The sequence below is a fragment of the Gracilinanus agilis genome, chromosome 3, assembly GCF_016433145.1.
Source record: "Gracilinanus agilis isolate LMUSP501 chromosome 3, AgileGrace, whole genome shotgun sequence".
Lineage (NCBI taxonomy): Eukaryota > Metazoa > Chordata > Mammalia > Didelphimorphia > Didelphidae > Gracilinanus > Gracilinanus agilis.
Genome location: NC_058132.1, coordinates 253,927,753 through 253,952,155, shown reverse-complemented (window position 1 = coordinate 253,952,155; position 24,403 = coordinate 253,927,753). Strand labels below are relative to the sequence as shown.

The 24,403-nt window shown below is 36.4% G+C and overlaps 1 protein-coding gene across 1 annotated transcript in view; it reads right to left on the bottom strand.

Annotated features, from left to right (window-relative positions):
- LRP2 (LDL receptor related protein 2) overlaps positions 1-24,403 on the bottom strand; it is a 255,109-nt gene that overhangs the window by 196,614 nt on the left and 34,092 nt on the right. The window contains exons 2-3 of the mRNA XM_044669095.1: positions 9,375-9,482; positions 7,472-7,594 (exon numbers count right to left, since the gene is read on the bottom strand). Of these exons, the coding sequence (XP_044525030.1) occupies positions 7,472-7,594; positions 9,375-9,482 (231 nt within the window). The remainder of the gene's footprint in view (positions 1-7,471; positions 7,595-9,374; positions 9,483-24,403) is intronic.

The window sequence follows — 24,403 nt, the reverse complement described above, 5'->3', positions numbered from 1 at the left end:
TATAACTTACTGTCTGACCCTGGGCAAGTCACTTAACTCTTCTGGCCTCAGTTTCCTCATCTGTAAAATGATCTGGAGAAGGAAATGGCAAAAAACTCCAATATCTTTGCAAAAAAAAAAAAAACTCAAATAGGGTCATGAAGAATCAGTTATGACTGAACATGTTTCGCAAAAGTTGTAGTATTTGAAATGGTTAATTTCAAATTGGTTAATTTATTACTTTTTTCTTAGTTGCTGAAAATTAATTGGTAACATCTGATAAAATTATACATCATAAAAAAGTTAAAGATTTAAAAAATTAAAAATTAATTCTATATTATGAAATCTCTAAAAGCCATATTTCCAATAATTAAGCACAGAAAAGTTAACTGTGTTTCTTTAACTATATTGGTTTTTGCTCCACAGTTTCTGTATCTATTTCAACAAATAAAAGTTGGAAGGTAGACATTGTCAAATTGTTTTATTTCCGCCGATAACGGACATGTAATTCTTAAAACGTTACAATTGCCTTAATTTGAGGAAGGTTAAGAAGGCTGACTATCCTCTGTTAAATTCCTGTAGAATTTATTTAATCTAAATCTATGTTTCCAATTGCTTCTCTGAGACTGAAGAGATCTCTTTTCACTCCCCAAAAGTAAGAACAAGGAACTCTAAAGAAAGTGATAGTAAACTAATTAATCCAAGTGTCAGCATCACTTTCATTTTACTAATTCTACCCAAAAAATCTAAATTTACCTGTTCCTACTATTTAGATTTTTCTAGTCCTATATTTGGTCTTTAGGAGTCATAATGGCTATCTGGGAAGAAAATTTAAATTTAAAGCTTGTTAAAAACTATTTGACACACAAAGATGTGTGTCAAATGCCAAATATAAAATGGCAAATTCAGTCAACCAACATGAGAAAGGGAGTAAAGGATTCTCACTCATTGAGTTCAAGAATTGAGATAACCAGGTTCCTACATACAGTAGTAGGGGAATGAAAAGGAAATTCACGATCTTGCAAACAGATCCTTAGCAAACCTCCCATTTGTAATTAATCCTGAGGGAGTAGTGAAGAAGTCATTTGTATTTATTTTTATTTACTTCTAGAGACTGAAAAGGGCTAGTCTAAGGAGAAAGTAATGGACTGACAAGTTAAGAAATTAACTCTATACCTCCAACTACCAATCTAAGTGTTTCAAAATCCAAAGACATTTGGGTACTTGTACTCACATGGCCTAAGGTCAGGAAGACTCATCTTCCTGAGTTCAAATTTCACCTCAAACACTTTCTAGTTGGACAAGTCACTTAACCCCGTTGGCCTCAGTTTCCTCACCATGAGCTGGAGAAGGAACTGGCAAAGCATTCTAGTGTCTTTGCCAAGAAAACCCCAAATGGGACATGAGGAGTTGGACAAGACTGAAAACAATTGAACAACAACAAAATACCCACATAAAATTACTGGTGTCCATGTATGTATATAACATTTCCTTCATAAAAAGTAAGCTTCGATAACATGATAGCATTTCCATTCCATTCCTACATTTAACCAGAAGTATATGTAATAAATATCGGTAACTCCTAAATATGCAATAATTGCTGCATAAATGCTGCTCCTAATTCAAAACCATTCTGCAATACTCTACACTTGGCCAGGCGGTATACTTAGGAGTTTTCATCACTCTTGCAAATGAAGGTCTTTCTCATACACCATTTCCCCCATACTGTACTACAACTGACACAGAGTGGAGGAGAATTTTGGGGGGGTGGACTCAAAGCATAGACCATTTGTCTGGTCAAAAGCTCAAGCATTAGCATAAAAAGACAGAATAAATTTTCTACATTCTTAGATTTAAACCAAATTTATCTGATGTGAATTTTTCTTAAAAAAAAAAAATCTCTATTCTGCTTCATCAAAAGACTCCTTGGCATCTAGTGACTTGGCTGAAAGGGTTCTAACTCAGTACAAGATTCCCACGTACTGGGCCAAATTCCAACCTTTCATACATGCATCCAGGAGTCAATAGGCTCTCCATCAGCATGCATCCAAGGACAGAATAAGGCCCCATGCAAAGGAACCATCAAAAAACATCTGCTTTTTATTTGATCGGGAACAACGATGTTGACAATGACTGCATTAAGTTGCTGGCCAGAATCTTGATGGACATTAAAATTGGCTCTGGGAAGATTAGCTGAGGTCTATTGCAAATTACAAATTCCTAGTCTCTATAGAATATGCATATGGTGAACAGAAAAACCCTTTTCATAATATGTAGTCAGAATCTGCTAATCTTATACTGAAGTTGAGTTGTATTCCGCCAGGAAGCAGGCCCTTTTCTGGTAGCTTGCAAATCAACTAACAATTTCTACAAGTTTTCAGTTAGAGGGGAGGGATATAGAAAAGCGAGACCACCTGCTCCCCTTAGAAATTCTTTCTTATAAGCTAGTATCATGGGGGTTTTCCTAGCTACACAGAGCCTAACCTAAATTAAATAATATCACACAGTGGGGCAATATCCTTATTTATTAATATTTATAAAGCACATAGTGTGTCCAGACAATATTTGGTAATTGAATGTAAACTCCTTCTGGTATGGATTCCTTGTTTTTGAATCCACAGTACCTACCACAGTGCCTGGTATATAGTGGGTCCTAATAAATACTTGTTGATGGATTGAATCAGAATATATAAAAGATGTGCAGCCTGACCTCTCACATCTAATCCAGACCATAGTTATAAAAAGCCCAGAAAATATTAGTCTTTGAATCATAGAAATTAAATTGTAAATAAGTAAGGCTTAAATGTAAATATACTCTAGAACACATATTCTTAATCTGGGCCATATAAATTTCTTTAACCATATTTTGATAGCTAATCACTTTGATTTCAACGTAATTCATTTCCTTTGCAATACTTTGCATTTTATTTTTTTATTTGAAATCATTATAACTCCATAGGTTTCCCTAGCCTGCCAAAAGGGTCCATGACACAAAAGAATTTAAGAACCCCTCCCTGCCTAATAAAACAAGTACTGTGCTTGAATTGTTAATATTTCCTACCATCAGCTTTGTGAATGCTATTTAATCCCATGTTACTTCACCCCCACACTCACTTCCTTAAGCTGCAGATTAGCTACAGAGCTGTCTCCAGCATCTTCCAGTTACATAATTTCCTTGCAAGCTGCTGAAAACCTTAATAAAGTAATTAAGTTGGAGAACATGGGGCACCAAAACTGCTGATAAACCCTCACCAGAATGGTGAGGGTTTAAAACTACTTTTTTAAAAATTTGAAGGACTTTTCTCAGTGATTGATTTTAATTTATTTGGACATGAGTAGGTTTGGGTAGTAATTTTTATAGCACGGATTCCCCCTATGGCTGACAAATTAACTTCTGAAGGCATAGATCAATCCCGCTCCTCTAATCCAAAATTGAAGGTACCTACCTATTGCCTCAAAGATAAAATCCCAACTCTTCAGCTTGTCATTTAAAACCATCAACAACAATCTGCCTCCAACTGATCTTGCCAGTCTTATTTCATCCTACTCTGTTTCACACACTCCATGTTCCAATCAAACTGTCCTATTTTCACTCCCCCAAATTCAACACTTTCCCCATCTCTGTGCCTTCAAAAAGGCTGTTTCTGTGCCTAAAATGCACTCTCTCCACCTAAGTTCCATTGAGGCTCAGCTCAGACAGCACCTTCTAAAGCTTTTCTTGCTCCCATTAGTAATTAGCATTCTCTCCCTCCTCAAATCTTGTATTTATTTATCATTGTACATGTTGTATAGATTTTAAACTCCTTGAGGGCAGTTGACTCTTGGTTTTTGTCTTTGAATCCCCAGAGTCTAACACTGCCTTTTATCCAGTTAAAGCTTAATGAATGTTTTAATCGGATTGAAGTTGTCCTCATCTCCTACTCAGCTGCCTCTTAGTGACATAGAAGCAACCCTATGGTTGTTATTGGCTAAGATATTTTCAGTCATGTCTGACTCTTCCTGACTCTATTTGAGATTTTCTCGGCAAAGAAACCACTGGAGTGGTTTACTATTTCCTTCACCAGCTCATTTTACAGCTGAGGAAACCAGGGCAAATTGGGTTAAGTGACTTGCCCAGAGTCACACAGCTAGTAAATGTCTGAGGCCAGATTTGAACTCAGAAAAATTAGTCTCTGACTCTTAGCCCAGCACTCTATCCACTGCACCACCTAGCTGCCAACTGGTGGAACTCAAATTCTATCAGATCCTTAAAAGCTGAAAAACAAATCTTTATTGATGGACTGACTGTGAGGCTTTTGTCCCAGGACTAGTCTAGTCAAATGTAAAAATGTTCATCACTAAGAACAGTCTCTAGTTGAAATGCAAATCAAAACAACACCTCACACCTAGCAGATTAGCTAACATGACAGCAAAGGAAAGTAATAAATGTTGGAGGGGATGTGACAAAATTGGGACATTAATGATGGTGGTTGGGAATTGATCCAACCATTCTGGATAGCAATTTGGAACTATGCCCAAAGAGCACTAAAAGACTGTCTGCCCTTTGATCCAGCCATACCATTGCTGGATTTGTACCCCCAAAGAGATAATAAGGAAAAAGACTTGTACAAAAATATTTATAGCCGTGCTTTTTGTGGTGGCAAAAAATTGGAAAATGAAGGGATGCCCTTCGATTGGGGAATGGCTGAACAAATTGTGGTATCTGCTGGTGATGGAATGCTATTATGCTCAAAGGAATAATGAACTGGAAGAATTCCATGTGAACTGGAATGACCTCCAAGAATTGATGCAGAATGAAAGGAGCAGAACCAGGAAAACATTATACACAGAGATGGATACACTGTGGCACAATCGAATATAATGGACTTCTCTACTAACAGCAATGCAATGATCCAGGATAACTCTGAGAGACTTATGAGAAAGAACGCTATCCACACCTAGAGAAAGAACTGTGGGAGTAGAAACACAGACGAAAAACAACTGCTTGATCACTTGGGTTGGTGGGGATATGACTGGGGATGTAGACTCTAAACAATCACTCTAATGCAAATATTAATAATATGGGAATGGATCTTGATCAATGGTACATGTAAAACCTGGTGGAAATGCTTGTTAGCTACAGGAGAGGGGAGAAAGGAGGGGAGAAAAAGAACATGAATCATGTAACCATAGAAAAATATTATTAATGAACTAATTAAATATAAAAAAAGAACAGCCTCTAGTTGATAACTCTTTCAGACAGAGGAACCCACAAAGACCAAAGAGGCAACCTGGCCTGACTGGACAGTATGATAGAATTAGAATAAGACTAGGATTCAAATCCCAACCCCAACACTTGCTGTCTGTGTCTCTTGATGTCTTTAAGCTTCAGTTTCCTTATCTATAAACTGAAGATGCTAATACTTATATTACCTTTCTCACAAGGCTATTGTGAAATTCAAATGAGATGTGTTTATAATACATTATATAAATGCCAATTGTTATTAACTAAGTCATAGAAGAATTGCAGTACAAGTTGGGTTTTTTGTTTTTGTTTCATTTTTGTCCCAATTTGATTTCTGTGATACTAGGGAATGTCTTATTGTTTAATTGTGTCCAACTCATCATGAACTCATGAACTAGAGCACACCAAAACTGTCCAGGGGGAGTTTCTGGCAAAGATGCTAAAGTGGTTTGCTATTTCCTTATCCAGTAGATTAAGGCAAGCAGAGGTTAAGAGACTTGCCCAAAGTCTCACAGCTAGTAAGTGTTGAGGCTGGATTTGAACTTCATCTTCTTGACTCCAAGCCTGGTGCTTTACCTACCATGCCACCTAGCTGCCTACCAATATAAATCCTATGCAGAATGGAAACATTTCTTCAACTGTTTTATGACTTTGCCTTAGTGTTATTCTTATAAATATGAATCATTTGCTTATATGTCTTATAAGTGAGATCTTTATCAAAGAAACCTGCTGCATTTTCCCAATTCATTGCTTTCTGTTTAATCTTAACTTTGATTTGTTTATGCAAAAAACCCTTTTAAATTTTCTGTAATTGATTTTTAATTAAATTTACATTATCACTTTTTCTTCTATGATCATTTCCATTCCTTATTTAGTCATGAACTTTTCTCCTACTATACGTATAATATGGTCATTTTTTCCATATTTTTCTAATTTATTTATGATGTGGCCTTTTCTCTCTATGTCACATATCCATTTGAAACTGGGACCCTATGAGACTAAGTGATCACAGATCACAGATCACACGGCAAGTATATGTCAGGAAAAGAACTTGAATTGTTCTCTATCTGCTAGGCCAACTGACCAGGAAGTATAGTTGTCTATGTTAATGCAGGGGATACCTAAATCAATAAAATCATAACCAGTTACCTATAGGACAGAAGCAAATGGCTATAGTATATTTTATAGCTAAAGTCAGTCTTAGAAACAGATGCAAAAGGTCTATCAACCTTTGAACTATGCATAAAAGTATAACTGATTTACTCCTATTTACCAGTCCCCTTTCTCCACCTCTTAACTATACTCTTCTCTTCTAAAGACTTATTTTATAAAACCCCATTAGATTAAAGAACTTCTAGAGTAAAAAATAATAAGATTAGACCTAACTGTTTATCCTTCAGAATCTGATCTGGTGAAATGCTCATTAGAGAAGAAAGGGAAGAAAGATATCTTGTAAAAGCATAATTTAGAAGCCTAAAGTACAGTTTTTGAACATTACTACAAGTGAGGCAAAGGCTTAGTCAATTTCTTGGAGGTTGATTAATTATAATGGAATTGCCATCTTACCTTTGCCTTTTCCTAAAACCACATTCAGTTTATTTACCATATTCTAGTGTGGACATTGGCAGGTTAGAAATGAAGATATTGTTCCAAATGTCTAAACCATATTCCACAACCTCAATCTTCCAAGCAGAAGTGATGGTCATTTTCACTTTTATCTTTGCTTTGTTTCTGGATCATCCAGTACAGGATGTGATTCAGTCATTTCAATGATATCTGACTCTTCATGACTCCATTTGGGGATTTTGTGCAAAGATACTGCTAGCTAGGTGACCTTGGGTAAATAATTTTTGCCCATTCGCCCCAGTTTTCTCATCTGTAAAATGAACTGGATAAGGAAATGGCAAGCCATTCCTGTATCTTTGCCAAGAAAATGCCAAATGGGGGCACCAAGACTCAGACATACCTGAACAATTCCAACAACAAAAATTAGATCAATTGTATTATATGAATGACATATTACAATATCATTCCATGTTCATTCATGAAACAGTAGACAGAGCCCCAGATTTCGAATCAGAAGGCCTAGGTTAAAATCCATGGTTCTGCCAATTACTAGCTCTATACATTTGAGCAAATCATTAACATCTCTCAAACTTAATACTTCATATGTAAAATGAGATGGTGATATAAGTTGATCTCTAAGATTCCCAGGGGTTCTAAATTTATATGACCCTATTATCCTATTCAAACAATGTCAGTACTTACGGCACTGCTGATGTTCATCTGACCCATCATCACAGTCTTCTTCATCATCACAAACCCAGGCACGAGGGATACACTCTCCATCACTGTGGCACTGAAACTGGCTTGCCTCACAAGAAGGATGAGCTAGAACAAACCAGAAAATCACTTAGCATACCAAACATTCAGTGAAAGGAGTTTAAAAATGAACATTTGTTTAAAGTTATATGAACAAGTTTGTGTGCATAAGACTCTATATTATGTTCTTAGGTGCAAGGTATAACAACATAGTACAAGAGAGTCTATAGTTCCAAGCTAAGACTATAGGATCATATAATTTAGAGGTAGAAGGGACCTCAGAGATCACTAAATCCAACTCCATTATTTCACAGCCAACATAAATGGTCTTTCCCTTGGCCTAGCCAGTTTCTAAAATATATGAAAGAAAAAAGTTAGGCATAACACACAAAAATACCCTCATTTCATGTTTTTTAAAAGTGATTAAATTATCAATTTATATTAGTTCTAAATTAACTTTTACAAATTCTATAATGAAGATGCGTTGTCTCAAAGAAGAGTAGTGCTGCCTTATTACTGTTGGGCAGGGAGGGATTCCAAATTGTTCCACCTTAATTTTAACTAAATGGAGAGATAAAATGGTACCATTTTTAAGGGAACTGCTGAATGATATGAGATATTCCCCCTTCATCCTATGCTCAGTCACTTCCAACTAATATAATAGGAATTCAATTGTTCTACCATCATTCCTCCAACAATTTAAGATTCAATCAGACCTTTCTTTTGCTATCTTGTTGATACCTAAGGGAAAAGAAGAAAGGTGAGGAATTACAGGTGACTAAATTTAAATTGGGAAAGAAAATCTAACACGTGGCCATACTACCAGCCTCTCTGGCTCCTTTGTCGTACTCCAAACAAACCATTTTATATTTTTCATGTAAAAATAGACTTCCATTTAGGCCAGGAGCAGTAATCATCCAATTATCAATGCTCTTGACTTTTCTCTCTTGGTAGGCAAAATGTTCATAATGAATGAACAAAAATTGCTGTCAGTATGCTTCCAAAAACCTTCAGGAGCATTTTCAGAGGTGCATCGGGTTTCTGGTACATGGCCAGGGGACAGATGTTAGAATGATGAAGATATTCTTCACTCCCTAATAGAAGGTAAAGTGATGCACATTTCCACCATGTCAAAGGACAGAGGTCTACCCCTGGATTCCATAACTAGCATCTAGAGTTTTCCATTTATAGAACTATTTTTATGTCAAAGTATTAAGTAAGTATGATTTCGGGTTGTGCTTTTAAATGATTACTCTATTACAAATATGAATAAATATGGAAATAGGTTTTGAGTAATAAGACATGTATAAACCAGTGGAATTGCTTATCAGTTCCAGGAGGGGGGAGAGAAAAGGGGAAGGAGAGAACATGGATCATGTAACCATGCAAAAATATTCTAGAAAAAAAAATAAATTAAATAATGTGGAAAAAAAGTTTTAAGTACCCCTGTAAAAGTGGAATTAGAGTGGAACCCCAAGAAGCAGGATCAGTCTTGACAGAAATCAAAGATGTCTGCAAGAACTGTTATCTTGAGACAGCAAGGCTTTGAGTAGGTTTGAACCAGAGAGCTGTAGGCATTCACTTCCTTCTCCATCATAGGTCCCAAAACCAACAACCCCGCTTGGAAGTTTCCCCCTTTTATACTCGTGGTTCCAATGGTCTTCAACTGATCCTGTTTCAAGATAACAGTTCCTGCAACCATCTTTGATTTCTATCAAGACTGATCCTGCTTTTGGGGGTTTCACTGCAGCCCACCCTCTAATTCCACTTTTATACCCCCAAACTTTTTACATTAATAAAATGAATTTTCATGCCCAGCTTTACTCCTCCATGCTCATTCCTCACTTACGGCAGCCTGCTTCATCTGTGTCATCTGAACAATCCTTGGCTCCATCACACCTCCAATGTGCAGGGATGCACCGACCATTCCCACAGCGGAACTGCCCACTGTCACATGCTGTAATACAACACCCCAAAGAAAGAGAAAACTAATTAAAAACTCAAGATATGATTTAAAAAATGATGAAATTCTCTTGGACCTCTTTGCATCACAATCCCATCCTATTTCTCAAAGGCATTCAATGATAATAATCAATAAATGTATGAATATTGGTTTAAGGTTCACAATGCATGTTTCTTATAATGGCCCTGTGAGCAAATTATAAATGAGAAACAAAACTGTAGAGATATAGTAACTTGTTCAAAGTTAAGCGGTTATGGGTAGTGGAGTCAAAAATGAAATCCATTCTCCTCTATTTGAAAACCCAGTGAAACCCCATGCTCTTTCTACTAAACTGCATTGTTTACAAAAAAGGAGAAAAGGGGGCAGCTGGGTAGCTCAGTGGATTGAGAGTCAGGCCTAGAGAAGGGAGGTCCTAGGTTCAAATCTGGCCTCAGACACTTCCCAGCTGTGTGACCCTGGGCAAGTCACTTGACCCCCTTGCCCACCCTTACCACTCTTCCACCTATGAGCCAACACACAGAAGTTAAGGGCTTAAAAATAAAATTAAAAAGGAGAAAAAACTTTCTTGAGCAAGTAAGATTTTAAATCAAATTTGAGTTTTTAAATTCTTTAAATTTAAATTGTTCTTTTCTTTCTGTCCCTTCTCCACTCTCATTACACATATTCACAGAGAGTAGGATTACATGACTATATAATATGGTAATCTTCCAGAATCTATTGCAGAGTAGAGGCAGGGTAATAGAGCAGAGATGAGTTCTGTCCTAAGTGGAAATATACCTCCCTGTGCCTCAGTTCCTCCTCTGTAAAATGAGGTAGTAGGCTATTAAGGTTCCTTTTAACCTTAAATTCATGATCTTACATAAGTTAAAAAAAAGGGAAATAAAGCTGGGAATCAACTATATTATTCTTGCTATTATAAAAACCCCTCCCCTTCATTTATGCCAAACTCTCCAACATTTATAGCAAATTCTCCTGTATATGATGACCAGACAGTATTGTTAAAGCATAAATGCATGGGTGAAGACTTTGGAGACAAATCATTGAGCAGTCAAAAATAACTTTTTTTTCATTAGATGATTTATCATTGTGGGTAATGTAACTGAGAATATGACTTCTAAATAAAACCATTTGCTACCATCATAATTTTTAAGCATTTCCCACCTTCATCATTTTAAAATCCAGGTTCATAGAACTACATCATTCTTATCATTGGAGAAATAAGCCTTAAATAAGTATTCAAGCCATCTTCCACCAACTTTAGGCCTCAATTCTTTTCTGGAAGTCAAATTAACTTGGGATATATCAAAAGATACAAGTTTCTCCCCAAAGACAGCAGCATCCCCATGTCTTCTTAGTAATATGAAGAGAATATAAATTGGATGATGACTAAAAATCCACTCCTCCATCCATTCATTCATTCAACAAACATTTATCTAAATTTTTCATAGGACTTCTAGAGCAAGTGGCACTAATTTGGCAGAAGCAAATCCTCTGTAGTTAACCCAAATGTCTAGCCAAGGACCTCCCTAAGCAGCTTGTGCCAAGTAGGGAATTTTAAAGAAAGCAACTAACACAGAAACATCTTGAAGAGGACTCAAAAACATTCTCCTTACGGAGTCTCCTTACAGGAGGGGTTGATTCTTTGGCATTTGTATATTTGTATTTCTTATGTCCCCCACAATGGGTTAATTACCAATCATGATGAATTACCAATTTCAATTATTTTGTAACTCAATCAAAAATTAGGTAAATATACACCATAGCCACCTACTCCTAGAAAAAATAAACAATGCATTATCCTGACTTCATGTAAACGAAAGGCATATCGACAGAGTCACATAAACACAGTTAAGTGATCTATTCCTTGGGGATAAAGGCTACTTTGTGCATGGAATGTTCAAATCTGATTGTCTGGTAGTGACATCCTGATTTATAATGTATGCTGCAAATGGTCAGAAATTTCCCTTGCCTAAATGGTGGTACAGAGTGGTACAGGAGTACATACACCCAAATACCTTCTATAGACTAATGCATGATGGTGGTTGGTGGTGCAGGTCTGGGGTTGGTGGTGCAGGTCTCTTATCAACTACCTTTAAAACACAACAACCTCCCTTGCAAAAATGCCCTAAAGGAATGTACAAATTCACTCTGGAATCCCAGAACCTCTCCTTGGATTTTGCTCTACAAAGCAATATTTCCATAGGAGATTAGGGACTTTGGGGGTTTAACTGTTAACACAACATATATTAAATCACTTTTATCAATTAGGTCTATTGTTGGTAATCCAACTTAATCCATTTGTAAGTTCAGTGTATTTGTCTCACCAGCTTCTAAAAACTCCTGATTGAAAAATTTTAACAATATAAGGTCCAGTCTACCTAAAAAGTATTCAAATTCACATTCCTAAATGAACAATATATTAGCTTACATAGAAAATATCTCCAAGAAAAAATCACATAAAATATATTGCCCTCTTAAGGAGACATACATACATTTTATACATACATACATACATAATCAATAAAATTTCTCCATAAACATTTAGTACAGTTAAATTGTAGGGTATAGTTTTGGTTCTGCTAAAATTTTATATCTGTACATATATCCCTAACAGGGCACATGATAGTCACTAATTTAAATACTTTCTTAAATCAATTCTTAGAAAATGCAAGAAAATTGTACCTGCTTAAAGACATTAAATATTCATGAAAAAAATTTTAGCAAGAAAGTTTTTAGGGGCATAAGTACTTCAAAACAAGTTTTCAATCACTCAGGTAAGCAACACAACAAGGCCAATTTATTTATCAGCAAATTCTCTATAAATCATTTTTCAAATTTGTCTTTTAGGAGGAACACTCCATGCTTATTAATAACTTCCAAATAACTATTGATTGGAAATATCTTTACAGAAAACAAAATAAACTAAATCTATATCTTTGTTGTGATGCCTCTTAACAGTCATCAAATTCTGGCTAATATAAGATGCCCCAGTATTCACTGAAAGAGAAAGGGAGAAAACTCCATTGGAAAATCAGCCTCCTCTGAGAAATGCAAAGGACTTGAAAAAACAGCTACAGGTAGTTTAGGTTCTATTTTATCTTCTATGCACTTCAGTTTCTAGGTAGTTTTGCAAATATATATATATATATTTTCTCACAAATCACTTAAATATTGACAAGTGATCCTATCCCAACTTTGTTGTTCCAGAACAAGAACCCTTTCTTAAGTACCTTCTATGTACGAGCCACCATGCTAGGTATTTAGTGTAATAAACTGAAGTACTAAGAAGGTAAAATATTTGTGTACAGATGTCCAAAACATCTGGAAAAAGTAAATCTGACATCCTAAATTTTGACTTAAAACCTTAATTTTAAAGTCCTGTATCTAAGTAAAATATCTTTTAAAGCCTTGCTTTAAGAAAACAAAATGCCTCTGGAAAAAAAATTTTTTTTCAATTATATATCTTTAACCAAGATACCGTTGTTTTAAAAAAACAAAAAACATTTTCTTTCCTCTGAAATTGCCTGAAATGACCAGGAGTGTGAAGAAGTCAGTTCAACCCTATTTGAGAGAACTTGTTGTTCAATTTTCAGGATGGGTATTTACATATCAGAAATTGACAAATACTAATCAGACCTTGATTTATCAGGTTTTTCTTTATTCTATAGATGATGATATGTTGCAAATTAAACTTCAAAGTATGTCATGAATACATTTTTTTCCCAGAGAACTGGTTGTTAAACATTTAGCAGGATGCCACTTCCTCGAGCCACTTTTCAGGTAAAAATTCTTATAAAGAGAAAACAGATTGAAAAATAAGGGGGAGAGAGGAGCCAACTAGGTGGCTCAGTGGATTGAGTGCCAGACTTAGAGATGAGAGGTCCTGGATTCAAATCTTACCTCAGACATTTCCTTAGCTGTGTAACCCTGAGCAAATCACTTCACCTCTATTGTCTAGCCTTTACTACTCTCCTGTCTTAGAACCAATACACAGTGTTGATTCTAAAATGGAAGATAAGGATTTTTTTAAAAGATAGAAAGAAGGAAGGAAAAGAAAAAGTAGGCAAGGGTCTCTTGGAACCACACTTTTAAATTACCTGTCAACACCAACTCCTTACCCTCCACCCTAGCTCCAGCCACTGCTACCACCACTATCACCCAAAAAGACAAACAAACAAACAAACAAAAATCTACCATACTCAAAGATGCCACAGGAAGAGGTCCAAGCACACACTGCCTAGAAATTGGTTCTTTTCATTGTAACTTTCCCAGTTTAAAAATAAAATCCAAAAGTACAACCTTAATATAAATACACAAATCTGAACATTTAGGCTTTTCCAACAATGGCAGGTGCACTGAGTGAATAAATTAAAAATATGTAGATAATTGTGCTCAAAGGAATAATGAACTGAAGGAATTCCATGTGAACTGGAATGACCTCCAGGAATTGATGCAGTGTGAAAGGAACAGAACCAGGAGAACATTATACACAGAGACGGACACACTGTGGCACAATCGAACTTCTCTACTAGCAGCAATGCAAGAATCAAGAGCAAGGCTGAGGGACTTATGAGAAAGAAAACTAGCCACACTCAGAGGAAGAATTGTGGAAGTAGAAACACAGAAGAAAAACAACTGCTTGAACACATGGGCTGATGGGGATATTATTGCGGATGTAGACACTAAATGATAACTCTAGTCTAACTATCAATAATATAGAATTGGGTCTTAATCAATGATACATGTAAAACCCAGTGGAATTGTGCATCAGTTAAGGGGGGTTAGGAGGATTGGGGGAGAGGGAAAGAGCATGAAATATGTAACTATGGGAAAATATTCAAAATAAAAATATAATTTAAAAAGCAATAAAGTCATTTGAAAGTAAAATAAATAAATAAATAAAGTATGTAGAAAGAGTTAGGTACCAAAGGGCTAATATTATCCAGGTGTGACTGTTCTTCCTAAATGGGCTTGCTGGGAAATTTCTAAGAATATTTTTAAGACAAACCTTTAATTTTTAATGCTTTTTTTAAAAAACTCATTTAAAAATATGACTGTGTTCAAGAGTCAGGTGATGGCTTCATGATCACAGTAGTAAGGCATTCCTGAAAAAGAAATTTGGTCATTTGCTAATTTCTGCTACATTAGCCCATGGCTCAAAACACTAAAAACTCCACAAATGATTAAAATAAGCAAGTCAGATACAAGCATTGGAAGTTCATGATGATTGCTTTTTTTATCTGTCTCAACTACAGAAAATCATGGAAAATAAAATTAAGTTGTCTCTTGTCCAAAATGTTTCCCAAGAGAGGAACTAAAATAGGACAATGCTTCTACAGCAATAAACTTCTACATCCCAAGCATCCTGATGCAAGCCATGAACAAAGAACATTGTTCAATATGAAATTGAGGTAATAAATACTATAGCAATTAGAGCCAAAATTAGGTCTTTGAGAACAGAGGTTAGGACTTTGACTTTGAAGCTAGGACAACACATATGTAAAGAAAGCCCACTTGCTATTATATCATGGATTCAGAGATTTAACAACAAAAAGAGATTTCCATAGGCCATCGTCTCATTATATAGAGGAGGAAATTCAGACACAGGAAGAGTAAGTAAATTGCCTAAAGTTACTAAGCAGTAAATGACAGAGCTGAGATTTGAACTAAGATTCTAGGAATCCAGAGATAGCTCCTCCTTTCCCTAAATCTTGCAGGTTGATAGCTAATGAAATACTCAAAAATTCTAGCCTTAGAATCACACATCAAAAAATTGGCAGGGTAGAACAAGCTAGACTTTCTGTCTTTAGTCTGTGTCTCTATGCTGCTCCTGTCTCTGTTTTATACAAGATTGATTAAGAGATGACTAGAACTCTCAATTGATTTAAGCTAACATTAAAAAGTCAAGTTTTCCAAGCCACTGATTCAGTGTCATAACATTCTGTTTAGGCAAAATGTCATTGAGAGACTTTCAAGATGCGAGGACTTTGGAACAAAATCCATTGTGTGGGTTCTAATCATTAATGATATGATAATAGTCATTTAAAGTTTGAGTTGTTATTGTTTTTAAGAATCACTCCAAAAGGTATCAGGTACCTACTAAGTTCCAAGAATAGGCAGATAGGTGATTCAGTGGATAAAACACCAGTCCTAGGGAACTGGTTACCTTAAATAGTCATTGCACTTATATAGTGCTTTAAGATTTGCAAAACACTTTACAAAAACCTACGGCACATAGAATACCTGGCCTGGAACCAGGAAAATTTATCCTTCTGAGTTTGAATCCAGCCTCAGAGACTCACTAGCTGTGTGACCCTGGGCGAGTCACTTAACCCTGTTGCCTCAATTTCATTTTCTGTAAAATGAGCAGGAGAAGAAAATGGCAAACTACTCCAGCATCTTTACCAAGAAATTCCCAAATGGAGTCACAAAGAGTCAAACATGACTGAATAACAAATGTTTCAAGACCTGGCTAGGCATTGGTGATACAAAGACAAAAATGAAATAGTCCCTACCCTCAAAGAGTTTACATTCTATCAGAGTGAGACAATGTATACTCAAAAATGTATACAAGATATAAATAAAGCTTTAAAAAATATGTTACTCAGGCTTGGAAATGAACTGTGTGTTTGCTATCTGAGAATTAGGCTTATGAAGTTCAAAGAATCTCATTTCCAGAACACTGATCCTCAGATGGTAGATTTTTTTTATTGGCCCAGAACTTCAACAGTTGACCAGGCTACAGATGGTTTGTGAACCATGAAGACAAAGGGAACATCAAGACCAACGAAATCACAGATACTTTGAAGTACTGACGTCAAATATATGTTACCATGTTCAATCAATCAATTTTAAAAATCCTATTTCTATTTATATGGATTCTTATTTTCATTTCTAAGTATCATTATTTTAGGAAAATACTGATAGCCTGGAACAAGTTCAGAGAAGGCCAATCAAGATGGTGAAAAGATTGGAGACCGTGCCATTGTTCTATTTGATCCTTGAGGGCAGGGACTGTTTTGCCTCTTTTTGCATTCCCTGAGCTTAGCACAGTGCCTGGCACATAGTAGGCATTTAATAAATGTTGATCGATGGATTGATTGACCTACTAGAAGCAACTGAATTAGAGATGTTTAATATACAGAAGAGAAGGTGTAGATGGAACACAGTAACTGTTTTCAAATATTTGAAGGATTTTAGTGAGGAAGCTCTTGTCCTACTTAGCTCCATAAAGAGGTGGAGCAATAATTAAACATTGAAAAAAGTTGAATTTACATTTAATATCAAGAAAAACATCCTAAAAAGTAAAGCTATCCCAAAGCAGAATGAGGCACAGAATCAGCAGATGATGGGGTTCATCTTACTAACTGAAGTAGCAGCAAGGCATGTTACAGTTGAGGCAATCCATCAATAGCACCTTGACTACCACTTCCCCTCAAACCCTGATAGAGGCAGCCCAGTCTACTGGCCCTAGAAATTATACTCCAGACTGATGGTCCAGCTTCCAGCAAGACCCCCATAGCTGTCATTAAGAGAAGCAACCCTTGTGAAGAAGAGGCCTGCCATCCCCATCACCACCAACACCAACTCCCAACCAATTATTACCAGAAAAGTAAGCCTAAGACCCCTAGGGTTAGCCATATTCATCCAGATCACCAATGGTTCTGCCAGCCTGGAATAACCCCTGTAATCATCTCCCAGGAAAGCAATCCTTGTGGAGATGGAACCTGGTAACTATTCTACAAGTATCACTGCTCTCCACCCTATAGCCCACACAGCTACTGAAGACTGAGAAATTTCTCACCAAAAAGAACTTTGGCATTGTCAGGCGGTTCAATATCAGAAATAGCACATAGCTAGTAAATACTGAGGCCAAGTCAAGATTTATCAATGGAAAACCATTAAAGAAGATGTTTTGCTGTTGAATCCTAGGTCCCGCCTTTCCAATTAGAGGGAGCTCTTTGAGAACTGGAACTATCTTGCTTTTCTATTTTCATCCCCAGCACTTAGCACAATGCTTTGCATACAATAAATGCTTAATAAATGTTCCTTTATTCATTCAAAGGTTATACAATTACTTGTAAAATATGTTATAGAGATTTCTGTTTAGATATAGAATAGACTAGAAGTCCTTTAAAGTCTCTTCCAACTTTAAGATTATGTGATTGTGCCTCCCGCGTACTAGCCCATGAGCAGGACCAAAACAATTTGTACAATAAAAACAATATGATAAAGAAAAACAGCTTTGAAAGATGAGAACAATCAGTGTACTAACTAATCAATGCAGTGTGCTATCCAGGATTCCAGATGACAGATGATAAAGCATGCTATTCACCTCTTGCCTTAGAGATGATGAACCAATAGAAAGAATGAGGCACAGCCAAAGTGGGGATTTGTATTGTGCAACTACACTACCTGTTATAAGGGCTACATTTGATCAAGTGGAGAGATAGGCACTATCATTGGTTTGGGGGGAGATACACAGAACTATGAGTTGGGGTCCTTGTCTTCAAGTTTAAACTTTCAGCTGGGAAGGGAAGGCATTCTAACATGAAAAGTTAAATAAAAACAAAAGAAGCAGGGTATAATTAAGTACCAAATGTCCTGCTACCCATCATTTCCCAAATAGGCCTCCCTTGTTCTCTGATCTATGTCTTTACTCACGTGTTCCCTCCACATCTCTGCATGTCCATTTCCTACACTTTTTTCCAAGGTCTAGCTCAAATGCCACGTCCTCTATAAAGCTTTCTCTGATCATTCCAAATGTAAAGGACATTTTTCTCTTAAGTCCCATAATACTTTTTTAGTACTTTTCATGCAAATGTATCACACTCTGTCTTATACTGTATTTTTTTCTCTCAAAAATCAGATATTATACTTTCTAACCCTTTGTATTCTACTTTGTACCTAGTGTAGTAGTGTTGTTCAGTCATTTCAGGCATGACCAACTCTTCATGACCCTCTTTTGGGCTCTCTTGGCAGAGATAATGGAGCGACTTGCCATTTCCTTCTCCAGTTCATTTTACAGATGAGGAACTGAAGCAAGTAGGGTTAAGTGACTTGCCCAGGGTCACATAGCTAGGAAGTGTCTGATGCCAGATTTGAACTAAAGAAGAGGAGTCTTCCTGCTTCCAGACCCAGTACTCTATCCACTGTGATGCCTAGCTGCCCTTCAGGACAGTGTCCTGAACAAAGTGGGAATGCAGTAAATGTTTGCTACTGTATACTGAAAGAGTTTGTTTGTAAAGGAAAATTAATCAGATAGCAATATTATATTGCAGGCAGTAAAATCATTTCAATTCCTAACTATGTTGATATCCAAACCTACTCTGGACAAGTATAATGCTAAATTAGAATACAGACCCTATGACTGTGCATGGCACCAGAATACCCCCACTTCCTTCAGTTACAATGTGTACCTCCTCCTCCCTCAATCCCTGAAGATCTAAAAGTCTGCCATGTAGCTGTCAAGTGGTCAGTCAATGGCAACAGAGAATGGGTAAAGATCCGCATCACTCAACCCTACCCTTAGAGCATATTCAATGTCTCCAGACTGCATACAGCCCATTCCAAGATTGGTGGTACCTAAGTAATTAAGAAGACTGGTGAGATTAAAACCTAAGACAGTCAGGTAGAGCCCAGAGACCAAAACAAGGACAAGCAGGAAGGGTACAAAATTACAAAGATATACAATATTCGTAACATCGAACTTCAACTAAAATGATTAACCTTCGATTTCGCTAAGACAACACCAAATAGCGTTCCCTATATTCGCACCTTATTTAGCTTTACAGGTGACAGGACAGATTTATTTTGTATTTTTTGTGCTTTTGAAAAAATTTTAGAGCTATTCCCCCAGAGGATACATAATACATTTCACCTCAGTCTCCATTAAGTAGGAATGATGCCCCTATTTTCCCCCCAAAGAAAAACTAAAGATATCTATAACACTTGATCAGTCCTCTAAAAGATGAATTGAAATAACGTTGCTTTCCCAAGACAAATCTCAAAGCGGCAGCATCACGTAAGTGAAGAAGTTCTATTAGACTTGGAGTCAAGAAGACAGAGTTAGGTTGCACTAACTGTGAAAGCCTGGCCAAGATTCTTAAGCTCTGAATCTCAGTTTCTCATTCTGTAAATTGTGCATAATAAAGATTTCAGTACTTAACTTCATAAGGTTGTTGTGATATATATCACAATATAAATATATATAACACTTTGATATTTACACAGTACTTTCCTCCCAGCAACAATTTGAGGTTTAATGGTACAAGTATTGCTGTCTCCAGATAAAGAAACTAAGAATCAGAGCCACATAGCTAGTAAATACTGAAGCCAACTCAAGTTCAGATTCATAGGAGCATAGATTTAAGGCTGGGATGGAATCTTAGAAGCCATCAGGTTTTCAACCCCTTGCCTTATAGGTGGAAAAACTAAAACCAAGAAGGTTAACCAACCTTCTTCAGGTCACACACAGAGCTAATAAGAGTTTGAAATGGGATTAGAACCAAGAGTGTTCATAGCCACCCTCAAAAGATGCAAAGCAGAGAATGGTGTTCCCATCCAACATTCTAAGACCAGCACTACTTCTGTCTACTACATTACTCCCCTGAGCAATTGTTCCAATAAATTCCTTCCCAAGTAAATAAATCAAAATCTAGACTATAAACTACCACCACCTAAAACCCACGAAATTTGGTTACTATGTATGTCCCAGCATTTTGGGTCAGAGGGGACATCATCTAATTTAACATTCTCATTTTATAGCTAACATTTATATGGCAATTTAAGACTTACAAAGAATTTTACAGAAATTATCTCTTACATCCTCATATCTTCCCTATGAGGAAGTTGTTACTATTACCCCACTTTGCAATTGGGGAAACTGAGGCTAAGAGAACCTAACTGACTTAAGCTAGCAAGTGTTTTACATGGAATTCAAACCCAAGTTCTCCCAATTCCAATTTCAATGCTTTATTGTCAAGAAAAAAAAAGTCCAATAGAGAGAACAGTCTTGCATGAGCTAAACATTGTAAGAAGTAGCATCAAGATTTGAACCAATATTTAAAATCTAGTGCTTTTTCCCCTCTACCTTACTTTTCCCAGTGTGTTTGTGTATGTGTATCTGTGTGTGCCTTCATATGTGTGATTGTATGGCAAAGAGGAAGGCAGAGTACTTTATCTCACCCGCCTTTTTGGCTTTTCTACTCTTCTCCTTTCTTCATTTAAACAATAATTTACTTTTCCCTTAATGCTTTTACTCCTTCTTCTATCCCTTTTTTATGAATATATTCAGCATTCACTATCCTTTCAATCACTTCAACCTGAAATATAATTAAATTTATAAAGTTCCACATTCTTTGGGCACTCAGGGTCTCATATTTTTATCATACATGAAAGATATAATCCAAGAAAACCTCTCTGATAAACTCTTCCTCCATCCAAAGGAGATCAAATTCCTTAAAAGGCCCACACACACCTTTTCACCCATAAATAATAAAATATCCAAAGCAAACCTAGGATTGGGTAATTCTGGGTTTCTGCTGCTAGTACAAGCATGTTGAAATCAACTCACTGAGATGATGATAAAAAAAATCTTAACTCAGGATATGCTTGCTTAACTCTGGAATCCTCCCCAGTAGTCACTGAGTCTACATCTGTTTATCTATTCCTAAGAAAGTTATCAGGTTAAAAAAAAATCCAAGATTGAAATCCACAACTTACCCCTCATTTACTTAAAGAATCACTACTACTGTAGAAAATAGAACAATAGGTATAACATTTATGGTCCCTGTTTTTCTGCCATCTGCTATCCAAATATAAAGAACTTTTCAAACATCTTCCCTTCTTTGCTCTTCTCCCCCTCAAAACTAAGGAAACAATTATCACACTTCGTTTCCTAATGTAACCAAATAATTCTCCAAGTAGTTACCAAGAGCGTCTAAAAATCAAAAGTGTTTAGCAAATGATACTGGACATTTTAGTTCAAAATATTAGAAACTATAAACCCTTGGGAGAATTTGCAGAGAACGATATTTCCACTTAATAAAAGATAATCTTCCCAACACACCTATCCCAAAGAGGAACGGGCTGCCTGAGGAGGTAATAAGCCTCCCATCGTTGGAGTTCTTCAAGCAGAGAATGAATGTCTTGGAAGGAATTGCTACTCCAGTTTACATTGGTCTAGATGACCTCTTTCCCACTGTGAGATCCTATTTTTTGGCCCAGAGGAATGTTTGCTCCTAGGATCCTATGAACTGAACTCTCTCTATATAGATCCTTTTAGTGAAACTATTCATTCTGGACATCTCACTACTATCCAATACACTGCATTTAATGGCATCATCTATGTAAGTAAAGTTAATATTCAAGGCATCCCTCTCTGAACCAGAATGCTTCTTTAGAAAGAAAAGATATACTAACATCTCTCTCTTCCAGGGACTAACTAGATATTCACCTCTTTTCCAGACAACTCATGGGATTCGGAACAGGAAACTCCAAATCTAAGAGAATTTGAGATGACTTAGGGAATAATTAATCTAATAGTTTATATACCTGACAATTTAAGAGTTTATGTAACGATACTCTTCCAGGAAACTCCTCCAATGGCTTCTTATGACATGGAAGTGACCAACCTCATGATTTAGAAAGCTATACCAGTGATCTGTAAGCTATGCCTAATACTACCAACCTAGAATGATTTGCTGTCAAAGTCTGGCTTGGAACATTCCTGTCACCCAAGAACCAGAGCTAACTTCAAAGAGAATCAACCTCTGAAGGCTACCACACCAACTCATGGAACCATAACTAAGACATGAAGAGCTGGCAGTTAATAGAGGAAGAACCTACTCTGATAAGAACACAAATCTTTTAACATTTTGAAGAAATACAAAAAATATATTTGAATACCAACTTCCTGCCCCAATCTCCCAAAGGATTTCTATATCATTTCCTAGTTAGTGTTTCAGTTCTTTATAAAATTATGGAATGAAATTCAATGCTGAAATGAAGGAAAGGGAAATCATTTAGCAGAACTTATCTGCATGTGAGCTACCAAGCACCTATGGTGGTAGCCTTCTCATCATTCAATTATGTATATCTGGTACAATGGGCCAACTCTTAACTACACCATGATATTCTTCTCTGTATTGTATATTCCATAGTTCCCTATTTCCTGTAGGATAAAATATAAACTCCTCAGTTTGGCATTTTAAACCTTTCTCAGCTTGGCTACAATCCCTCTATATTGCAGCTATTTCATATCATTCATTTTCATGCACCACTGTGCTTCCAAAACTCAAAATTTCATCTCCTCCTTTGATGCCTTTGCATAGGCTACTTAAGAAGTGTTTATTGACAGACTAGTTCACCACTTTCAATTGTCTCTTAGAGAACAGTGAAGTAATGTCAACCAGGGATTTACTAGGCAGAAGAAGTTTGTCTTTAACACAAAGCTTTAATTCCCCCACCCTTCAAAATGCTTATACTCAGCGTGCCTGGATCAATTACTTTCTCCATCGAAGTTCCCTTGTGCCCCTCTTCTCCAGGTTAACTCATTAAGTCCACTTTCCAAAGCTCTTACTGAAAGGGAATTCTAACTCTTACCTCACAATAAAATCTCCTCCAGATGAGGGGATACTTTTGGGACTCTAATTCCCAGAAGCCTATACAGCTCTGAAAATATTCTCTGACCTGAAGGGATCTGGTTCCAAAACTAAGCTACAAATAAAATTAATAACAATAATAAAAGTTTCTATTTCTTGATAGCACTCAGATTTTTTTTTACAAAGCACATTGGTAAATTGTCTCAATAACCCAATAAGGATAATGTTTCAGAAAGAGCTATGTCATTTAACAGATGAGAAAACTAAGGTTCAAGAATTAAACGATTTGTCCAAGATCATAAGCCCAAGGCATCATAGTATAGTGTATGGGGCATAAGACATAGAGTCAGGAAAACCTAACTTCAAATCCTGGCTCCTACACTTACTGGTTGTGAGGCTTATCACCCTCTTTGTGCCTCATTTCTAGGTTAAATTTCATTGTCTCAGGTCTCTTCTAGCTCTAAATCTGGGCTCCTATAACACTATAACATGTCAGATGTAGGAGGGATGAGAGGGGAAGAAAAATGCAAAGATGAAGACTAAGATAGATACTGAAGGTACATGAAGACTAATATTCAATGCTCATTAACTCCCATATGATCATAAATCACAGACCTCCATTCCTTCTCATTCAGAAATGGCACAACTTGGCAATTCACCCGTACTTAGCTTTGGCTCAATTCCAAATGTGGCCAGTATGTGCTTTTGGATGGACTATAGGAGTTACAAAATGATTTCCAGGAATCTAGTACAGGAAATCTTTTTTTTAATTAAAAAAATCCATACAAGTGCCCTTTTCCATGATTATCTATAATATGGTGTGTTTTCGGGATATTTTTTGTCTTACAACAATTTTGAAGTCTTCCATGACACTCTTGACCTTTAATGGCATTTTGCCTACCTAAGTCCAAATTCACTTAATTCAATCCAACAAATATTTATTGTGTCTACTGTGTGCAAGGTACCATGTTAGCCATAGAAGCTGACATAATTGATGAATAATGGTCCCTGACTTCAAGGAGCCTTCAGTCTGCAAGGAAGATGAATACATAAATAAGAATACTATAAAGTATGTTGAGAAAGTATTCTAAGAGTCTTGGAGTCAGACCTGGAGTCAGGAAGACCTAAGATCAAATCTGACTTCAGACATTTTGTCTTTGGACAGATCATTTAACCTCTATTTGTATGCATTTCTTCAACCATAAAATGAAAATAATAATAGAACCTACATCCAGCAGTTGTTGGAAGAATCAAATGGGGAGAATAATTATACAGTGCTTAGCACAGTGCCTAGCACAGAGCAGGTGATAT